Source organism: Trachurus japonicus, chromosome 12, assembly GCF_045865225.1.
Source record: "Trachurus japonicus isolate A0001 chromosome 12, Traja_1.0".
Lineage (NCBI taxonomy): Eukaryota > Metazoa > Chordata > Actinopteri > Carangiformes > Carangidae > Trachurus > Trachurus japonicus.
Window position 1 is genome coordinate 19748530 of NC_140918.1, and position 19807 is coordinate 19768336.

At 40.9% G+C, this 19807-nt stretch overlaps 1 protein-coding gene across 1 annotated transcript in view; it reads left to right on the forward strand.

Annotated features, from left to right (window-relative positions):
• The window catches only part of LOC146977499 (transmembrane protein 132D), a 29025-nt gene extending 15609 nt beyond the window's left edge, over positions 1-13416 (forward strand). Inside the window, exons 5-10 of the mRNA XM_085793800.1 lie at positions 2213-2356; positions 5137-5345; positions 8148-8328; positions 8442-8555; positions 8650-8841; positions 11811-13416. Of these exons, the coding sequence (XP_085649926.1) occupies positions 2213-2356; positions 5137-5345; positions 8148-8328; positions 8442-8555; positions 8650-8841; positions 11811-13319 (2349 nt within the window). The 3' untranslated portion in view covers positions 13320-13416. The remainder of the gene's footprint in view (positions 1-2212; positions 2357-5136; positions 5346-8147; positions 8329-8441; positions 8556-8649; positions 8842-11810) is intronic.
• The last annotated feature ends 6391 nt before the right edge of the window (positions 13417-19807 follow it).

Here is a 19807-nt window from a genome sequence, read left to right on the forward strand (position 1 = left end):
TATATTTATAGAGAACACACGTTACAGATGTGTGATGTGAAAGTCCAACACCTCTGGATGTAAACAAATCAATTGGATGTCAATCACAGTAGAACTGTTACATTCATTACAGGGATGAAATGACAGTGGTGAGTTTGATTATCTGACCTTTCTCTGTGTGCTGTCTGTATGCTACACATTACACTCCTTACAGTACATGTGACACTGTGTAGGACAGTGGTTCCCAACCTTTTTTGGCTCATCACCCCTTTTGACATCACAAAGTTCTGGTGACCCATGATCACGTACAGTCATGTGATCATGGCCGTCAATCGTACATCAGCTCAGATATTTTTATATGCTGCATTTTATTTGAACGTGAAAGAATAGAATATAGTTGTTTAAGATTGTGTGTGGTGTTTTCAATCATAAATTTAAAAAGAATAATAATAATTAGTTAAAAGATTATTTTTTATCAATTACGAGACATTTCAGGCGACCCCATTTGAATTCCAGGCGACCCCATGTGGGGTCCCGACCCCAAGGTTGAAAAACACTGGTGTAGGATCTTAGGAAATTAATTGATTAATGAATGAACAGATGAAACCAAGACAAACTACAGAGTGTAAATATAGAGGCAGATTTAAAGAGGAGCTGAACTACTTGAGCTGAACCTGATCGCGGCGAGCGAGATTACTGCAGAGCTTGCGGAAGCATCGGACATCAGGATCTCTCAGTGTGGCACTGGCAGCACCGCAGAGCGTTGATATTGCTTTCTGATTTTGTGCTACCCCTGATCCAGTGGCTTATGTTTGGGCCAGTGTCGCAGTCTGAACTAGAGCATGTCCTTTTGGAATTGCGGTCAGCAGCTGTCAAGCCGACAGAGTTCAGAATGTGAAGCTGCCGGGCAACATCTGCCGAGTGCTGTCTGATGCTTTAGTCCACAAGCATCAGGAGGAAAAACACACACACACACACACACACACACACACACACACACACACACACACACACACACACACACACACACACACACACACACACACACACACACACACACACACACACACTGAGCTTCTTATATACACACACACATAGAGACACTGCGACTACTTTTAATAGATTAAAAAGACGTTTTTAGAGATTCTTACAAACTAAAAGTCGTTGTAAATCCGTGTCGAAGGAGGAGTGGTTTGTAAAAATACAGCTACATCATGCTTGATGACAAGTTGGAGCTGGAGCATGTACAGTATATGAGCTAAGCTGTTGCTCAGCTTTGACGTGGATGTACTGTACAATACAAGGTGGGGGAATGGATTGGAAGATTAGAAATGTAATCAGGTTTAGGTGTTAGTGTGAATTTGAGTCTTGATCTGTGGGTAATACGCAAATAATACGCTTATTTTCATCCAGGTGTGTGAGAGACAGACACGGACCGTATATTGTCATCATCACAGAGATATTACTTTGAGTTTTCTAGCACATCTGTCCAGTTTTGTGTGCCGAGTGTTGCATCAGTGTGATTTTAAATGAATCAAGTTTGTCAGCCTGCTAGTGTTTTAATCCCTGTTAGTCTTGCAAACACCCACTCTCTGTCTGTCATCCCTGCCCCCATACAAATAGTGATTATATTGTATAATGTATTAGTTCAGCTGCTTATATACAAAGTTTTTTTTTTCCCGACACACTGGGCCTGTTACTGTTGCATGGCAATATACCAAATGTGTTCCTTTACTCTGATGACAGGCAGGGGGCTATAGTTTGTTTTTTTTCTATGTTTCATACTCAGAGTTTTAAAAAAAACTTTGACTTTGAATAACCTCTTTCTTTATTTCTCTGAACATACAACACATTTCAAATGTGTTTCAACTACATATTCTGCAGCACTGAGGGAGCCAACAGTATAGCATTAAAAGATTGCATCCACTTGAAATTGTAGTTGGAAAGTGAAATATGCAGTGTAGCTGGAGTAGACATTCATCTTCTGCATATAAAATATTTTATTTTAGCTCACAACTAGCACATGAGCTGGATTTTTAGTCGTAGCTCTCAATCATCAAACTAAATTCATGAAAATAAGAAGCATCCACATGTTTGTCTTATTCTAGCCAATACAGTCCAAACCCTCACTATTATTGTGCATGGTGGTGAATAAACCTGTGACCCTGGCCTGGTGACCTTGTCCTAACCAACATCACTGACCCGCTCTTTCTTTGCCCCTCTCCCTGCACAGACCACCGATATCTTGAATACTGCAGTGCTGACGGGAAAAATGGTGTCAATCCCTGTGAAAACTCTGGCTGTGGAGGCTAATGGTTCAGTCACAGACGTGACCAACTACACCAGCTGTAGGTCCACAGAGGAGGATGTGCTCAAGGTAAGCCATTCCAACTGCAGGCCCAGTCGTCCTTGGCTCTGCACAGTCACTGCAGTCGTTTCCATCCTGCTTGTGATTTTCACAGTCCACACCCTAAATGTAAATGTGTTTTTTTAATTTTTAATTTTAGCAAATGATAAATGAACAGTTCCTTTCTTTTATGCCAGCTATGTAATTCTCCAGTGGGTTTTGCCAGAATTCAGTACAAGGATTTTCAGCAGACCTTGCCTTTAGTGCTTTAGTGCCACACCATAAGATAATCTTAACTAATGTGAAACTGGGCAGCATGGACATTAAGTATTCACTCTGTACGCAATCTGAAAAGCATGCACAAATAATATATAATCCCTTAGTTTTTAAACAGACTAAAACAGCTTTCATATTTTATAAAAACCTAATGCAGCAATTGTTTCTTTCCTATTTAACACCAGTTTGAATTTAATATATCATCCATGTCTAATTTGCATACAAAGCAGGACTGCTGAATGTTTAATGGTAATTAAACAGAATTTGGAGGCATAAAGAAAAACGAGTTATATTCTCTTATACAGTATGACTCCTAGACAGTGCCTGTCACTGTGCCATCATGCTGTGTGTGTGTGTGTGTATGTATGTGTGTGTGTGTGTGTGTGTGTGTGTGTGTGTGTGTGTGTGTGTATCGTGGATAAAAGCAGCCTCTTCCATATGGCATTAGAGACTGAGCTCATGATCCCACCACTCAGTCCATAAGCACAGTGTTTTGACCTTTGTGTAATGGATCCATGTTACTAGAACAGTAGAAACAGAGAGAGAGAGAGAGAGAGAGAGAGGGGTTGTGAGACACAAAGAAAGAAGAGTAGAAGAAAAGGAATTATATTATTTTCCATTAGACAAGACTGCAGTCGCTTATTTTTTCCAAGTGTGTGTTTGAGTGTGTGAGCTTAACAGAGGGAAAAAGAGCCAAAGAGCAGAGAGTGTATTAGTAATGATTTCCTGTATCAGTAGAGAAACATAATCCAATTATTATTGTGTCTTCCAATGGACACCTTACACTTCCTGCTCTCGGTGACCCGTGTTCCACCAGAGCCACAGACCAGATGAAGTTTGCGCCTGAAACCACAGACTTTATCGTTCCCACTTTAACTGCCACAAGCCGAACTGATGCACGCACCGTCTGGAGCCCTTACTCTCAGATTTAGTGACATACACTACTAGTAAAACATCTCTCTTGAATTCAGGACCTGTCCTGCCTCATGTTTTTTTTTTGCTGCATGTGCTGAAAGTCTCTCCTCTAGCATCTTGCTGCACTTTGCCTGAACATTTCCACCTCTCTGCGCTCCTTCCTGGTTGAACAAGTGTTTGGCTTATTCGTTTGAACTGACAGTAAACAAACCAAATGTGCAGTTGAGCCCAGAGAGAGAAAATATTGAGAAAAAAAATTATTTGGTAATCTTCAAACACTTTACCATTAACTGACAATGGCACACAGTGCAGAAACCTGTTTTCCTGCCTCGTTATGCTGACGTAAACTACTCAAACACAGAAAACAGAAAACTTTACAGGAAAAAATATACGTAACAGGACAGAGGTAAAAGTCTGATATAGTTTACTATGAATAAGTGAACTGAATAAATATGTCTATGCACTATACAAACTAAATCTATTGTTTTCTTCATTAACTTCTTACAGAGTAGTAACAATATTATAAGATGAATGTATACGAACACAATAAGATCCTAATTAATGTTGGTTTTTAGCTTTAACTGGCCAAGCACTAATATGGCTTCTCCTCCACTGCAGTATAGACAGGGAATCTCAAATAATCCATAGGGTTGTATGAACATGTAAAATGTTTTATTCGTATGTCTCATTACTGAGCAGTAAAAACACATATTTAAAGTGTGTACATTTAATTTTTCTGCTGTCCTCTGGCCTTACTGTACCTCAGTTACAGTGGAGAGCTGCACAAGACATCAGAGGGTCTGGTTTGAACCAGTCAGCATTATAGGAAGAGGTCTTCAGAGATTGGCCTCCTTCAAACATTTCCACAGGAGTTCAAGTTGACTTACCTTGGAAGTCTTTCCTCCCTCTGCTTTTCCCTCACTTTCCTCTGCCTCCCCTCTTTTCACCTCCCTCTCTCCAGTTCTACACTCTATTCTCCAGTCTAGTGCTCTCCAATTACCTCTGTGGAGCCACTGGTTTGTTAAGATAAGTGAGGCGGCAGCGAAGATAGGCCTCCAATCTTAAATAAAACACACCAACTGCTGTGTCTCACCTCATTGCTCTCACTGGTGGTGACTGTGACGCTCCCACCTACAGTACAGCAGCACTACGGGAGCAGTCGCAAGGCAGAGCTCATTTATATTCGGTAACAGTTTCATAGAGACTGCTGTTGTGAATTTACATGACATGAACAGAAACACAGTGCAATTCCCAGACCAGCCTTTGGAAGTTGTAGGAAATGAATAATACGTCTGTGTGGTTACAGCTTATTTGTGTTGGTGCCTCTGTTCACATTCCCCTTTCTGTCAGTTTCTAACTTAAAACTTACTTATTCATTTTCCATGGGGCTTTACATGGAAGAGCTTCAACAAGCGTGGGTCTGGAGAAAGTCGAATCCAAATCTCCAGACTACAGTTCAGTCCCAGTTCTTGTCCAGTGATTGAAACATGATTCAGAACTTTTAAACTTTTTTTTCTCATCCAAAATCACGACATTTATATTGTCAGTATTTTTCTTTATGAGCCAGATTCAAAGAACACTCTTGAGCTGCTCGTCTCTCTCGTTCTCGTCTTGTCCAGGTGTCAGAGGGCTGTGACTATGTGTATGTCAATGGAAAAGAGACACGAGGACAGACCAGCGTGATGCTCAACTTTACCTATGGCTTCCTGAGTGCCCAGCTGGAAATGAGTGTGTGGATGCCGCGGTTGCCCTTGTTCATTGATGTGGCCGACCCCGAGCTCAGTCAAATCAAAGGCTGGAGAGTCCCTGTTACTACTGGCAACAGGAGGTAAGGCCCCTATTACCCTCGTCTTGACAATGCCATGTGATGAAGAATTCATATACAAATAACTAGTTGTCAGCTGAGACACAAAACAGTGATATTACACTGTGTAAATAATATATAAAATACAGGCCAATCTTCTTCCACAAGGTGGTGGAAACTTGTTTTGAAAATATTTAGTTGACATAAACCAATAACTTTGTACAGCGTTTTTCATCAAGTACTGAAAGTGAAGGTCTGAAATCAGAAAAAGTAGTCCCAAAAGATTTTTTAAGTTCAGATTTTATTGACCACTCAAAGTTGTTCAAACAGGCAACCTGCCAGCTACTACAGTATGTTGCTACCCTGTGATCAAAAGTGTCACGACCCCCTCATCCATCAGGCAGTTTTGAATGCAAAGAACTTTACTGCACCGATTCTGATGAAGATTTTTGTGACCCATGCAAATTTATCTACTTAACTCTCACATGCAGTAGCTAAAATGTAATGAAGATACAGCCAGCAAATAAACAAACAGAAATGCTAGAAATTACTGCATTACCATTTTGCTGATGTTGTCACATCAGGTCTAAAGTCACACACATCTGCCTAACAAAAGTAAATAGGAGAATTTATAATAAGAATAACTACAAAAAAATCCTACATTCATTCATATCCTCTTGAAATATTGTCATATACTCCTCTAATTAAACATGTTCATGTGGCATTTTAATATCCAATCAACCAAGTACTGCTTTATGCAGACGACCTTGCATTGAGCTATTTAAAAAAGCTTCATATGCAGCCCACCATCCTACTGTATCTTTGCAAAGCTTATTACCGTTTTTTGTTGACACAGAGTCTGGGAGATGTTGACTCAACTGTATGGTAATTTTTGAGACTGTAGTTAGTGGTGGCATTGAATTGGATTGTATTATATTGAGAGGTGTCTCATATAAATTCTAATATCCCTCTGAATACTGTATACGTAGTTAGATTCTGTTTGGTGCATTAGTGAGTGGGGCACTGTAGAAGAAACACAGTTGCCCTGGAGGTGAAGGCTAGTGGAATTTCACTCAATACTTACAGTAAAGTCATTATTTTTCACTCAATACTAATGATGATGGTCGACTGATGGGCTGTTGGTTTACTCCAGGGTAAAAACTCTTATGGGCTTTCATTTCCCAAAACATTCAATAACCGGCTCCAGACAAAACCAGATACTAGGTCAAAAATATTCTGTGTTGAAAAAAAGCACTGAGTTTTGTGCCATGCCATTATGTTGGACACTTGCAAATGTGTCAGAGAAGCAGCTCAGATTTCTGTGTTATTGGCTGCAGCACAGACAGGTGTTTAATATAAATATATAAAAAATAAGCCACTAAGTGTGGATCCATGAAATATTCTCACATTTTTGTGCTTTTTTTGAAAGGGCATCACAATATGCAGTAATGTAAGTTTTCAGTGTTATTTTATCTCTGCAGGTTTTGAAAAATAGATTGAAATGAACACTTGCAATTAGTCAACACCAACAGAGTTTAATTAATGCTAATGATAACACTGTATTCATTGAATGGATTCAGCAGCCTGGTAACACAACAATAGGCATGATGGCTTAAGGGTCATCAAAGTACTAATGAGGAAGTTTAGTAACCATGGCAAAGACACTCTACATAAAAACATCAACCTTTGGTGCTGAAGTGTTTTGGAAAATGGATCAGACGCTGGAAAAAAATTACTTGAGCATGATACTATGTCTGCCGCTGTAATCCAGGATTGAAGAAAGAGTTTGTTTGCAGTCTGGTGTTGAGTCACTGATTTAATTCAAGCAGCATCTCCATCACATGTTAAGCTCTGACCGTAGGCTATATAATAATGATGTGTGTTTGGATTGTAGTTCTTGACAGGAGTTTTCTGCCTGCAGTGTGAAAACACATCCAACAATCCTTCAGCCCACCTGAGGTGTAGTGCGTGGCAGGCCAGCTGTGCTTATGATAATTATATGATCATTACTAAAGGGTTTAAGGGTGGTTCGCAACTTAACCTCCATCACCCATAAACAAACCAGTCAGCCGTGGGATCCTGGTTAATTCAACTTAAATTCATTTAGAAGGAAAGGTCATTCAGCAGCAGCAAAGTACACCACAGTTGCTCTTCACATTCACAGTCTCTCGGCCAGCAGAAAACCAGAAAAACGACATGACTTTGCAGCGTCAGTGTTGGGAGTTTTAACAAGGTGAGATCGACTAAATCTTAATAAATGAGGCTCAGTTCATTTTACTGAAAAATAATTAAATTGATTCAAGGACTCATTCAAGCATACCAGTAGCTCATACCCAGGTGAAGTGTTTACAACAGGTCTTTCACAATCACATCACCCTGAATTTTTATACCTCGGTATATCTACATTGTGAATGATTGTGTGTTACAATTTCTGAAGTAACATTCATATTATGGTTGTACATTTTGGAAAACACATTGGTCTCTCTTGAACAACTCTACATCACTATGTTCATGCCTATGTTAAACAAAGCTACAGCCAGCAGACGCTTAGCCTAGTTTAGCTGTTTGCCTGGCCCTCTCCAAACTTGGACAAATTAGATAGGCCTAAAAATAAAAATATCTGTGACTTATTTATCACTGAGCTTTAGAGGTGCTGGCTTGCAGATTAAAACAAACAAACATTTGACCCTGTTTTCAGTCTATGCTTAGGTAAGCGAAACACCTGCTGCTTTAGCGTCATATTTTGCATACGGGCATGTATCAAGCTCAGCAAAACAGTCGAACTGTGGTTGATTTTAATCGTGTTTGTTTGACTTTGTGCGTTAGGTCTACGTGGGACAGTGAGGAAGAGGAGGAGATGAGGAAGGGCAGGGGCTGTATGTTGCAGTACCAGCACTCTACACTCAGGGTGCTCACACCTTTTGTGGCTCAGGCCGGTGCTGAGGCGCTGCCTGACCTGCTAACTGGTGCACAGCCTGTCGAGTACTTCCTGGGTCCTGACTGGCAGGTAAAGAAATGTTTCAAAAGTCACAACACTGTAGCTAGACACTGAGTTAGCTGTGAAAAGAATTCCTTAGTAAGTAATTTTAATGTAAAGTAATGTTTTTCTTTGATTGACAGGTGGATGTGACCAATCTTGTTCGCTACTCTCTGAAAGTAGCGGACCCTGACGTGGCCAGGTTGCAGGATGGGGTGGTGCTGCAGGGACGGGCTGTGGGTGCTACCACTGTACAGGTGAGTCAAGAGATGTGTGTGTGTGTGTGTGTGTGTGTTTGTGTGTTTGTGTAGCTATCCATCTGCAGCGTGATTGAGGTTGCACTTGTTGCAGGTGCTCTCCCCTCTGACGTCATCGGTCCTGGCCGAGCGGAGCATCAGGGTGGTGGACGACAAAGTGAGTGTGACAGAGCTCGGAGTGCAGTTGGTGTCTGGACTCTCTCTGTCCCTGCAGCTCAGCCCGGGGAGCAACAGGGCCATCGTCGCCACGGCAACCACGCGGGAGACGATCACGCAGCTCAAACAGGTAAATAACTGGAAAATTGTTATACACAAAGCATCAAAATGTGGGGGCACATATCGGCTGTCAGGGCCGGTGCTCTTCTCCTCATATGCCTGTTATTTTTATCATTACTCATTTTTAGCCTCGACACATAACTAGTGAAGGACCTTTCAAAAGAATGTGAAAATCACAGAGGGCAATGAAACCAACCTCTGTGTATGATTGTAAAAGTGTGTTTGCGCATTCAGGGGTTGTTTCAAGTGTCTTGTGATCTAAATGGTGTTTCCTTATCAATTTTGGACCAGTCAAAAAAATATTTGTATGGTGACACAGAGACACATTTGGATACTTTTGTGTATAGGTAAGAGGAAAAAAATGTCTACATGCTGTAGCCTTCATTAAAGCACCAGTCTTTGTCAACCTATAGACTCTGATTCATCAAGGAGCATAACAAAGAGCATTTACACAAATCCTGTATTCATGTTTCTATAGGCTGTGATTAAATATCAAAGGTGAAAACATACAGTCTGTTTCACAGTACTTATTCTGTGTAATTATTTTTACCCTCTCAAACAAGCTACAGTATTTCCCTCCTACCACTGCAGCCACGCATTTGCCTACATGTGAAAGTCATAAAACATCCCTAGGTTGTTGTTCTTTAAAAGTGTGAGCATTTAACAAGCAAGCCCCTGGCACTGACAGTTTCCCTCCTTTTATTACGCACACCACTCTGGAAACACTGATGCATGTATAATAAAGCAACAGCATAAATAACATCAGCATCTTCATAGACCCACGTTTTAACACCAACGTGCTTCTTGTACTGTTAGCAGATTAGAAATAATGACTTATGTTGCCTGTCTTTGATTTGCCCTTATGCTAATTAAACTAAGTATAAAAGACCCGAGCATTGGTTTTAGTTTTTAAATTACAGATCTAGCACTTAATCATGTCCTGATTAAAAAAACAGCTCAGGTGCAGCCAATGGATTCTTCATGTTGATTTACTTGTCTACTAAATCTACTATGTTATACACACGTATGTCCAATCATGTTCCTATTAGGTAGGCTACATTATTCAGAATTAACTGAAATAAGGATTTGGGGGATTATAGGTTTAAGTCAATGCTACGGAACAATAATAGAAAGTGTTCCTGGTTTCACTCAGCTTCACTGGATAGAAAGGGGAAAGGATCCCATGTCATAGTTCATTGAGGTTTTTTGGAGGGGAATCAAGCTACACTTTAGCTTTTGGTTGGACAGACATGGAAACAGACTTGCTGGTCTTTACATCTGGTCAGAATAGACATTGAAAAGTGACAACTGGGGTGCAGGGAGTAGTTTCAAGAAAAATGTGGCGGAGAGTTGGGAAAGATGTTGAAAAACCTTGTTTCTTTGAAGAGGGATAAAGGGAGATTTTGCCATCTTATAGTTACCACTGATCTCTGTTGAAGTATATAAAATATGCAATTTATCTTTGGGAGGTTCATAGAGGAGTCATGGTTCAAGTTAGATTATCTTGAATATAAAATATTTTTCTTATATTTGGACTAAGAAATACAATGGTGATCTACCACATGTACCTTTACCTTAACTCCTGCTGTTACAGTATTTTGTTTGGTCTATTAATTCTCTTAATCTCTGTTGGGGTGAATTTGGCATTAAAGAGCATTACTATTTGTAGTACCGTGGACCATTTAAATGAAAAGGCAGTGTGCAGACTTTGTGTCTCTTACCAAGATGCTTTTCAATTACTTAAAGCACAAAAGTCTACGTTTCAAGGACCATAAGCACAAGAGCAGGAGAACGGAAAATCTCCTATGTTAGAAAATAACCTATTCTACATTCATGTTGTTCAAGTGAGGTTCCATTGTTCAAGCATGCAGAGCAGGAGCAGTGTATGCACCACCACAAACAATACAATTCAAAAACATGAAAAGGGAGCTTAATATAACACTTTAAACTTGCCATGAAAAAATTGTGTGTTATTAAAATACAGTAAATGCTATAATTTCCCAGCTAAGATATAATAGGCTTTTACAAGAGAGGATTTGAATTATAAAAGCTGCCACAACAGTGTTCATTTACGCAGCAACATCAGAGGTGTAATATTGTGTGTTTTTTCTTTGCCTCAGAATGTGAACTTGCTATGTTCACAGCCGCAGACCATCATCCATGGATACCATGCTGCGTGAAAGAGCAGGGGAGGCAGGCAGGGCGCACAGATGATCATTTTGAAAAACTCACACACATTTAGCCATGGCAGCGTGCCCATCTGAATCCAGGCATGGGGCAGCAATTAGGCGGTCCATAGTTGCTGCAACGACAGCTCACTTCACCTACAGCACGCTGCCACTGTGGCTGCTCTGCCTCTGTCAATAACAAACTATTAGAACCATGCCAGTGCAGATGACCAGCCAATTGTGTCTGTGATGGCAAGCTGTTAATGTTCTGCTCAGGGCGATTCATAATGTATTCAAACCCAAAATATAGGTTAGGTCTGTGGCGGCCCAGTGGCTCACATTAGCAACAGGAAATAGGTCATTGTGTATTAATGTGATTGGACTGGCTAATTCTGCTCTTAACATGACCCTTATCGCTGTATTGTTCCCGTTTGAAAGACTTCTATTGTGCTCTCTTTATCCACTTTGGTTAAATTATATTTCATGCCATTACTTCATAGAGTATAAGCTATGGAACAGTAGCAGTAGCACCCTACTGAGTGTAATCATAAAGGGATTAGCAAAGGCAATTTAGTGCCATTAACAATCATAGGTCTGTAGCTGTGAGTGAAGGCAGGGGGTGGAGGGTGGGGGGGTGCTGATTTGCTGCATTTGTTCTGACCTGCTTCTCTGCATATAAACAATGTTTCACTGTGTGGCTCTTTCTTTCTTTCTTTCTTTCTTTCTTTCTTTCTTTCTTTCTTTCTTTCTTTCTTTCTTTCTTTCTTTCTTTCTTTCTTTCTTTCTGTCTTTCTTTCTTTCTCTCTCTCAGGAAGCAGTGGTCAGCTGCTGGGTTCAGTTCAGCGATGGTGCCGTCATTCCTCTGGAGCTGTTTGACCGCAGCGTCTATTCTCTGACGGTCTCCACCCCAGACGAGGGTGTGGCCACAGTGCGCCGCACCCCCCTGTCCACATTTGTGGTAGCACAAGGTGATGTCGAAGGACAGGGGGCGCTGGTCAGGGTGGAGCTGAGGATCTGTGAGGAATGCCAGAAGTCCAAGAGGAAGAGCAAACTGGCAGTGGGCACTGGACTCTTCAGAATCAACTTCCAGAGCAGCAGCAGAGCTACAGCAGCAGGAAGAGGCGGAGGTAGTGGCACTGATGGGAATAAAGATTACGACGGTGGTGCATCAGAAGCTTTAGGAGAGCTTAAAATGACGGTAACATCACAGCGTGCCATCACAGATATGAACAAATGGTTGCTAAGAAGCATAGTACCAGAGCAACAGGAGTCCAGCGTGGAAAAAACAACCAGCACCAACACATTTTCTACAAGATCTATGCAGCCGCATGTTGTGTGGATTGGAACAACCAGAGCTACAAAAGGCACTACAAATACCGTCCCTCCAACAACTGCCACTACAACTATGAGCACACAGAGCTTAAACACACCGACTATGAGCACTGCCAAACCTATAGCAACCACTGTGGGTGTTGCGCTGAAAGTTGGTGATGGGCTGAGGAGAAGCTATGGAAACATGCTCGACAACCCCAATTCCCCCCCTAACAAAGACACTCCCAAAGCTGAGGTGACGCCCAAGAAGGAGCCTCCGAAAGCTAAAACTCCAAAAGTCATAGAGAGCGACCTCATCCGCACGTTCAGAGCCATGTCAGACTTGGAAATCGGCATGTACGCGTTGGCCGGGGTCTCCTGTGTAGCGATCCTGGCTTTTTTGCTGAATTGTGCTTCGTATAACCTCTGTTTCCGCAATCACAAGACGCCCATACAGGCCGGTCCGGCCCCCAACAGGGACCCCAAAGACCACAAGCATGACTGGGTGTGGCTGGGGAGCAATAACCAGAGCGCTCCTGCCCCAGGTGCCCCGGTTCAAGTGTCCACGCTGAAACGCGAGCCCCATCGCCCTCTGGAGTCCCGTCATTCTATAGACTCCATGGGCCACCGCACCATGGAGAACACCCTGCCCACTGTGAGCGCCCCCGCTGTCCCCGAAAGAACTGCCACCTTGGGCCGCAGCAGGACCAGCTCCCAGCAGCAGTTTCAGACGAAGGCCATCGACCCCATGGCGAATCGCTCGGCCACGTTGCTGGCCAGGCCCCACCGCAGCGAGCCGCTTCACTCCCCAACCAGTAAAAGGAACCAGGTCCAGTTCACCACCTTCACCACGTTGGACATCAAGCACTTGGCTGCTCTGAAGAAGAACGGAGTGGACTTAAACTGGGCCAACCAACAGGCGCAGCAGAACCAGGTCCTCTCTGAAGCTCCGACACCTTTACCTGACATGCCATGGCCTGTCGTGACGCCTCTAGGAGAGCAACAGTGAGCTTGTTCGAGTGTGTGAATGTGTGTGCATGAGTGGATAAGTCAGAGCGATAGAGCGAAGTGTAAAAGTGTAGATACAGAGCATGTTCTGGTGTAGAATCTCTTTTGATAAAAGATAATTCACTTTAAAGTATGTATTTATTGAGATTACATAAAGAACATTTTATACGAAGGCCTGTAAATAATGTAGTAATTTGTCCATGAGAATGAACATGAGAGATGAGGTTTTCTTCTGTTTGAGGGGGGTGTGCTACAGAGATCGAGTCCTGTAAATACACATATATCTATACTGTTACTCATTTCTACATTTGTAACTCAAAACAAGTGAATTTTCATTTCCTTTTACTTTTGTACAATTCTGTTGCCCCAGTAGAAATGGCTCCAGACGTTGCTAGTTGTCAGGGTAAATGCAGTACCACAGGGATTATTTCATGTAAGTAATTCTATTCTTTTCCAGCCTTTTGTACTTTTTTTTTTTTTCTAGGAGTCCTCCAGAGAATACCTGAAGAGTCTGTGCAATTTGTCAGAGAATATGCAACATTTATCAAGTTATTTGGAGCAATCTGTCACCGCAGGTCTTCACCACATACTTATTCAAATCACATGCATGCTATGCAAATATAGTCTGTGCAGAGTTTGATGTGGACATTGTTTCTGAATTTTTTACAAAGTTACCTTGGGCTTCGAGCTTCTCCTGAGGGCCCGGTTCAACAATTTGTAAAAATGTCTAATCTTAGTATCTTGACTCAGAGCAATACAGTACATATTCAAGTGTAAGATTTTTCATGTGTGAATGAAAAATGATGATGCCTTTTCTATGTAACAACCTCTTACTTTAAAACCAAAACGTGACGTGTATTTCCTACAAGATCCTATTAATAAAGACTAAAGAGAGACGTTTGTGATAGTTTTAATTCAATTTCGTTCACTCATTGTTTTGAAAGCCTTTTAAAAAGAGTTAAGAATCATTCATGGTAAAGCACTGTGAATGGTTTGGATTAAAGGCTAAAGCTCTGCTATGAGTCGGTGAGATTTAATTCTGTATAATCACTATTGAGTGTGATTTAAGGCTGATGTCATCATTCAACGAAATGTGATTCTGACAGCAACGTATTTGATCTGCCTGCCAATACTGGGACTCTGTGCTGCTGCATAAACTGTTCCACAGAGAGTAGATGGGGAAACGAGAGAGTGATCCCTGTTTTATGTATTTTAACAGAGTCCCCAAAGATTTACAGGTGTTTTATCAAAGGCGGAACTTGCACAGCATAACTCATGGCTCATTTGTCTCTTTTCCCTCCATTCACCGATCCCGTGTCTCTGAGGTAACCACGGCTACACTTGTCAAAATCACATTCCAGGAGCTGTGATGCATAAACAGCATCGCCAGCTTAAGGAAACCGGGATAATCTGATGCCCTGCACCTCAGGAGTTGGCAGCCGCCGATATGACAGCATGCATCGTCACTCCCTGCTTCACAACAGCATCGGATGGATTTACAGTGTTGATAAAAGCGAAATTTTTAATAACTTTCTTCCAAAATTCTTCACCTACAGGCTCAAGAGTTTTTTTTTTTCCTCTGCACGTATAAACTCTCTCCCCTTTCCAGTCGATTTATCTGTCCAGCAGCGGTGAGAGAGGTAAACAAACTCGCCTTGGAGATAAGCTGTGATTCAAAGCTGTCTCTGTGGCGCATCATGGCCCAGCATCTCTTGATTGTGGACCTGCTGTATCATCCAGGACGCAGAATTCAGAACTCCGAGTTCAGACACTAACGATTAAGACATAAACGCGGCACAGTTTGTATGACTGGAGCGCTGTCAGAAAATCTCAGTGTGCTTTGCCACTGAAACACTGTTTTCAATACTCACTTTTTTTTTATTACTATGTGAAGTATCTGGCTCTATCACAGCCTTGTAAAGCTCTCCAGTTACTCATACAATGTTAGGTAATACAATGTTTTTTTGTCCTGAGTGGTTGGAGAACAGCACACTCAAGTACAATCATCGTTACTTTATGTTAGCAGTAAACCACTGAAATACAACTCTATAGCCATAGCATAACAGCTACTTTTCATATAACGAAGTGTGTAAATTCTGAACTGTGTGTTTATCTTGGAAAACAACAAGACAGAAGTCGGGTCACTCCGTATCATTACAGCAGGATTTCTAATCTGGAGCATCAGCTTCCCTATTGACAGATTTAAAGGATTGGGGTCATTGTGTTGGAGGATTAGTGTGCATTAGTGGACCCTCTCCATGGCACACTCCCGATAATGTAGGCCAAAAGAGACAAGGTCACTTATTTCACAAGGCTGTTTTCCCACAGGTTGGACACATGGTCACAGATGGAGCCAGGTGTTTATGGGAAGGTGTAGCTGCAAATGGAACCCCAACCCCTAAAAAAAAAAAAAAAACCTCGACTTGTGAAGATGTACTGCAGTTGAGAAAGCTATTTATAGATACTGCAGGGTCTTAAACATAGCAGGGGTAGAAAGTACTGTAACTCAATGTTTAAAAGAAAACATTAAAAGTAATGTTAAAAGTATTATATAGGCAGACAAAGGTACTGTAGACAGGAGAAGACAGACATGCACACACACGCACACACACACAAGGAAGTAAGTTCTAAGACGTACAGGGAGATGATAGCAATAACTCTCACATCACAGGTGGAGGGGAACTCAAACTGAATGGCAGCTCATTAAAACAAAGTACCTCGTGCTTCCGTGCGACACTCGTCGCTGTCATTGCTTGTCAGCACAGTGTCAGTGCTTGGTGTGCATCATATGATAATGTCACCAATTTTACAAAGAAGGGGACAAAAGGCAGAAGAGGAGTTCTCTGAGCTAATGAGACAGATCACAGAAAACAGCTTTGTCAGTTCAGAGGAAAGTCGAACCCTCGTAGACAAAGGAGGACTCTCTATTAGATGAAGCAATGTTTTTATTGCAGGAAATCGAGCACAGACATAATATTTGTTGTGTGTTTTTTTGTTTATTTGACTGCGGAAACAATACACACAAAAGCACTTAATGTTCATCGCTTTGCGTGCAAGCGTAATGAAACTGTAAAATGGGAGGGGAGGAAAAGAGAAGTTTAGAAACAGGCAGGGAGAGAAAGACAGGATGACTCATGACTGCCTGCACCTCAGAAAATGTTTGAATTTTTATATGATCTCAGCTGTGATCTTGTGTTGTGGGTTGGTGAAGGAACTGTACAGGAAAAAAAATTGTTTCCCAGAGTTAATTTTGAGCTTTGCCACTTTGTAACTTCCCTGCACACTGATCCAGATCCTTGTGAAGGGATTGTCTCATAAGCCCAACCATTTGAGCCTCTATGGATATGCCTCAACAATAATAACTGATTAGGTTGTGTGGGTGTATATTCTATATAGTATATAATAAAGGTATAGCCTGTACCCGTATTACTTCTGACGTGCGACCATGGTCACAGTAACCACATTAATGTATTGCTAGTCATGTTTATCTTATTAACTGTCTAATTTCAGCATGTTAACAAGAATTACAGCAGAGGCTGATGGGAATGAAAGCTCTGCATGTATTTAGTGATAAATCAAATTACTGGATGAAAAGAATCTGATGGCTGGACTGGATGAATAGTGAAAAGATTAACAAAGTTATTACATTTCATCAACATAAAGGCTTGCATAAAATAGCATGCCCACTGGCAGAGCAGATGTAGCAGCTTCTTTTTTTTTTTTTCAAAGGCAGACCAGCCAGTTGAATCAGATCCCAGGTTTACATTCTGAAAAAGGGTCAGGACTGTGTTCAGAGCAGGACTGAGGTGGGATTTCTGTCGGAGCAAACAGACATTCTGAATATTTCAAGGCTGGGTGTTGCTCAGGTTCTGCCTCCATAAATAAAAGCTTACAGAAACCCTGGGCTCATGTCACATATTTCTGTGGTTATATCTGTTCCTGTGGATGTGCTGGGTGATAATTTGTGTCAGTCTTCTGTGTCTACCTGAGACGAAACCTTTATGTGGGCATTACACATAATCATAACAGAGAATGCAGTGGAAGTTATTCTTAATGGTTTAAAAGTTTTGCACCACATGTTGATTACAGCGTCTGTTTAAGAAACAACATGAGGTGTAATCAGTTGTCAATTATAAAACAGCTTCTTATTCATTCTTTTTTTTTCTCTTTTGTATTTTGCCATCATACAGTACGTATGCCAAACACACCTGCAGCACATTAAACTGACAAAGAATCAAGATGACTTTGGTGCCAAGGAAACTCTTTCTGAGATTGCTACGGATTTCAAAAAGGTACACATTATTCTCTGTACTCACTGCAGCTGTGTTCACATTTATAAAATCCATGAAACATACAAAAGGTAGATCATCTAATAGTGAATGATGATCCTTGGGATTTTTACAATTAATTTAACATCCAGTTATTATGAAATAAAGTTTGAATAGATCACATCTTTTATTATTTGAAGTGTTTTGCACATTCCTGCAGAGTAGGTTTCTTTCACCTTTAGCACCTTTCCTCTGTAATCTGATTTATTTCCTAAAGTTGTTCATGCACTGCACACATCTAAACTCAGTTTGGAAACAAATGTGAGGGACGATTTTTTAAATGCTCTCTCATTAAGAAAACATATCTGCTGATTGTTATTTGGCCCTTCTTATTAGAAAGTTGCAGCTACTGTAGAAATAATAGCATCGGTACCTTCAAGAAAAATGAAATGATGGGACCGCATAGCAAGTCAGACATACCATGGCGACATTAAAGATGTTTGTAATGGAACAGTTGTATTCATCCCTGAGATAGCTGCAGGCACCCGTCTGGCTTTGCAGTTTTCCACCTCATTCCACATCTGAAGAGCAGGTTGTGCGTGTGCATGCGTGAGAAATATACACATCTGCATGCATACACACACGAAGCAAGCGCACGCTTGACTGTGCGTGTCTGTGTATGTGTGGGTTAAGGATGAAGGTAAAGAAGACACAACTAGTCTGTCAGATGCAGCAGAAGTAAAGAAAACACATGACAGGTTTGCAAAGTTGCTATAGAAGAGTTTGATGTTTGAAATATCTATTTTTGTTAAGCTGACGAACATTTAGCGTTTCATATAGTGTGCCCATTTGTTTTGAAAGCAGTAGACTTGTATACAGTAAAGAGTTCTCTATTAATCCTTGACAACCATTATCCCCCCCCCCCCATTTGCTCTTTGCCTCTCTGCCTTCTTCTCCTCTACTTGATTCCCCTCTTGCTTCACACTTTACACATTCATCTTGCCTACAGCCCTTAAACAAAGACTGCCTGTCTTGCTATTTTTCCTCACGCTCTTTCCTTCCCTCACACCTGCCACTCTCACTATATCCTCTTGATATTTGTTTCCCCTCAAGTTTTCTTTTTGCTGACGCTGCGTTTTCCTCTGGCTCTGGAATATCTCAGTGTCAGGCACAAGGCAAAAGTACAGGAACGACAGGATTCATTCAGGGCTGAATCTTTAATGGATCTTCAACTGCAGCTTATTTCTTGAAGTTTGCTTACAGTGAAGTCGTGTGCTAAATTAGGACACTGTTTCAAACAAGTACAGTAACGATTAATAGTAAATATTTTTGATAATGATGGTGTCTGACAGACCAATGCAAGATATTCAGTGGGGTGAGATACAGTACTACTAAGACATTTTGCCCTTTATGGAAATATCTGCATATATAATGTCCATCTATTCCTTTATTCATTTGTTTCCTTGATTTGTTAACACTTTGAATGCTATATTCTGATTTCAATTGTAGTTAGTGTGCTTTGCAATTGACATACTTTGTTTAGACTGGGTTATTTTAGGAAACTTTTGCATAACTGCCATAGATTTCTGATTTAATAATCTAAGAACAAACTCTGCATAAAACATTGTATTAAGTATAGATTCCTTTTGAAAAACTAAAGCCTAGAGATGTTTGCTCTTTCAGACTGAAGCCAGCAGCCAATAGCAAAACTGCCTCTGCTTTGTTTGTGTTGTTTCACAGACGAATATGTCGAAGTGGCGACATAAAAAAATGTACCCTGGGAAAAAGGGTGTTGCAGAATAAAAGATACAAATAAAACAATGCTACAATGACAAACAACCTGCAATAAAGCCGAGATGAGCATAATAAAATAACATATTTTCTTTCATTATTTCATAATAATAAACTTACTTCACTTTTTACAGAATAATGGCTGTATTGTAACTTGAAAGGCCTGAAGAAGTGAACTACCCAAAAATAGTCCACTTCTCCCCACTTATCTGGGGACTTTGATCAACAAGTATCCAACTGCACAAGGTTTTCTTTTACTAAACAACTTTTTAAATTCCTTGTGGAAGATAAGTATTCTCCCTTCCAAACCACAAAAACAACAACAATATTGATATATTGAAAAAAAAAAATCACAAAATCAAGGCTAGAGAAAGCAAAGTCATTAACATAACATTCAATGCAAATAAGGCACCATAACTGATGAAGGGGG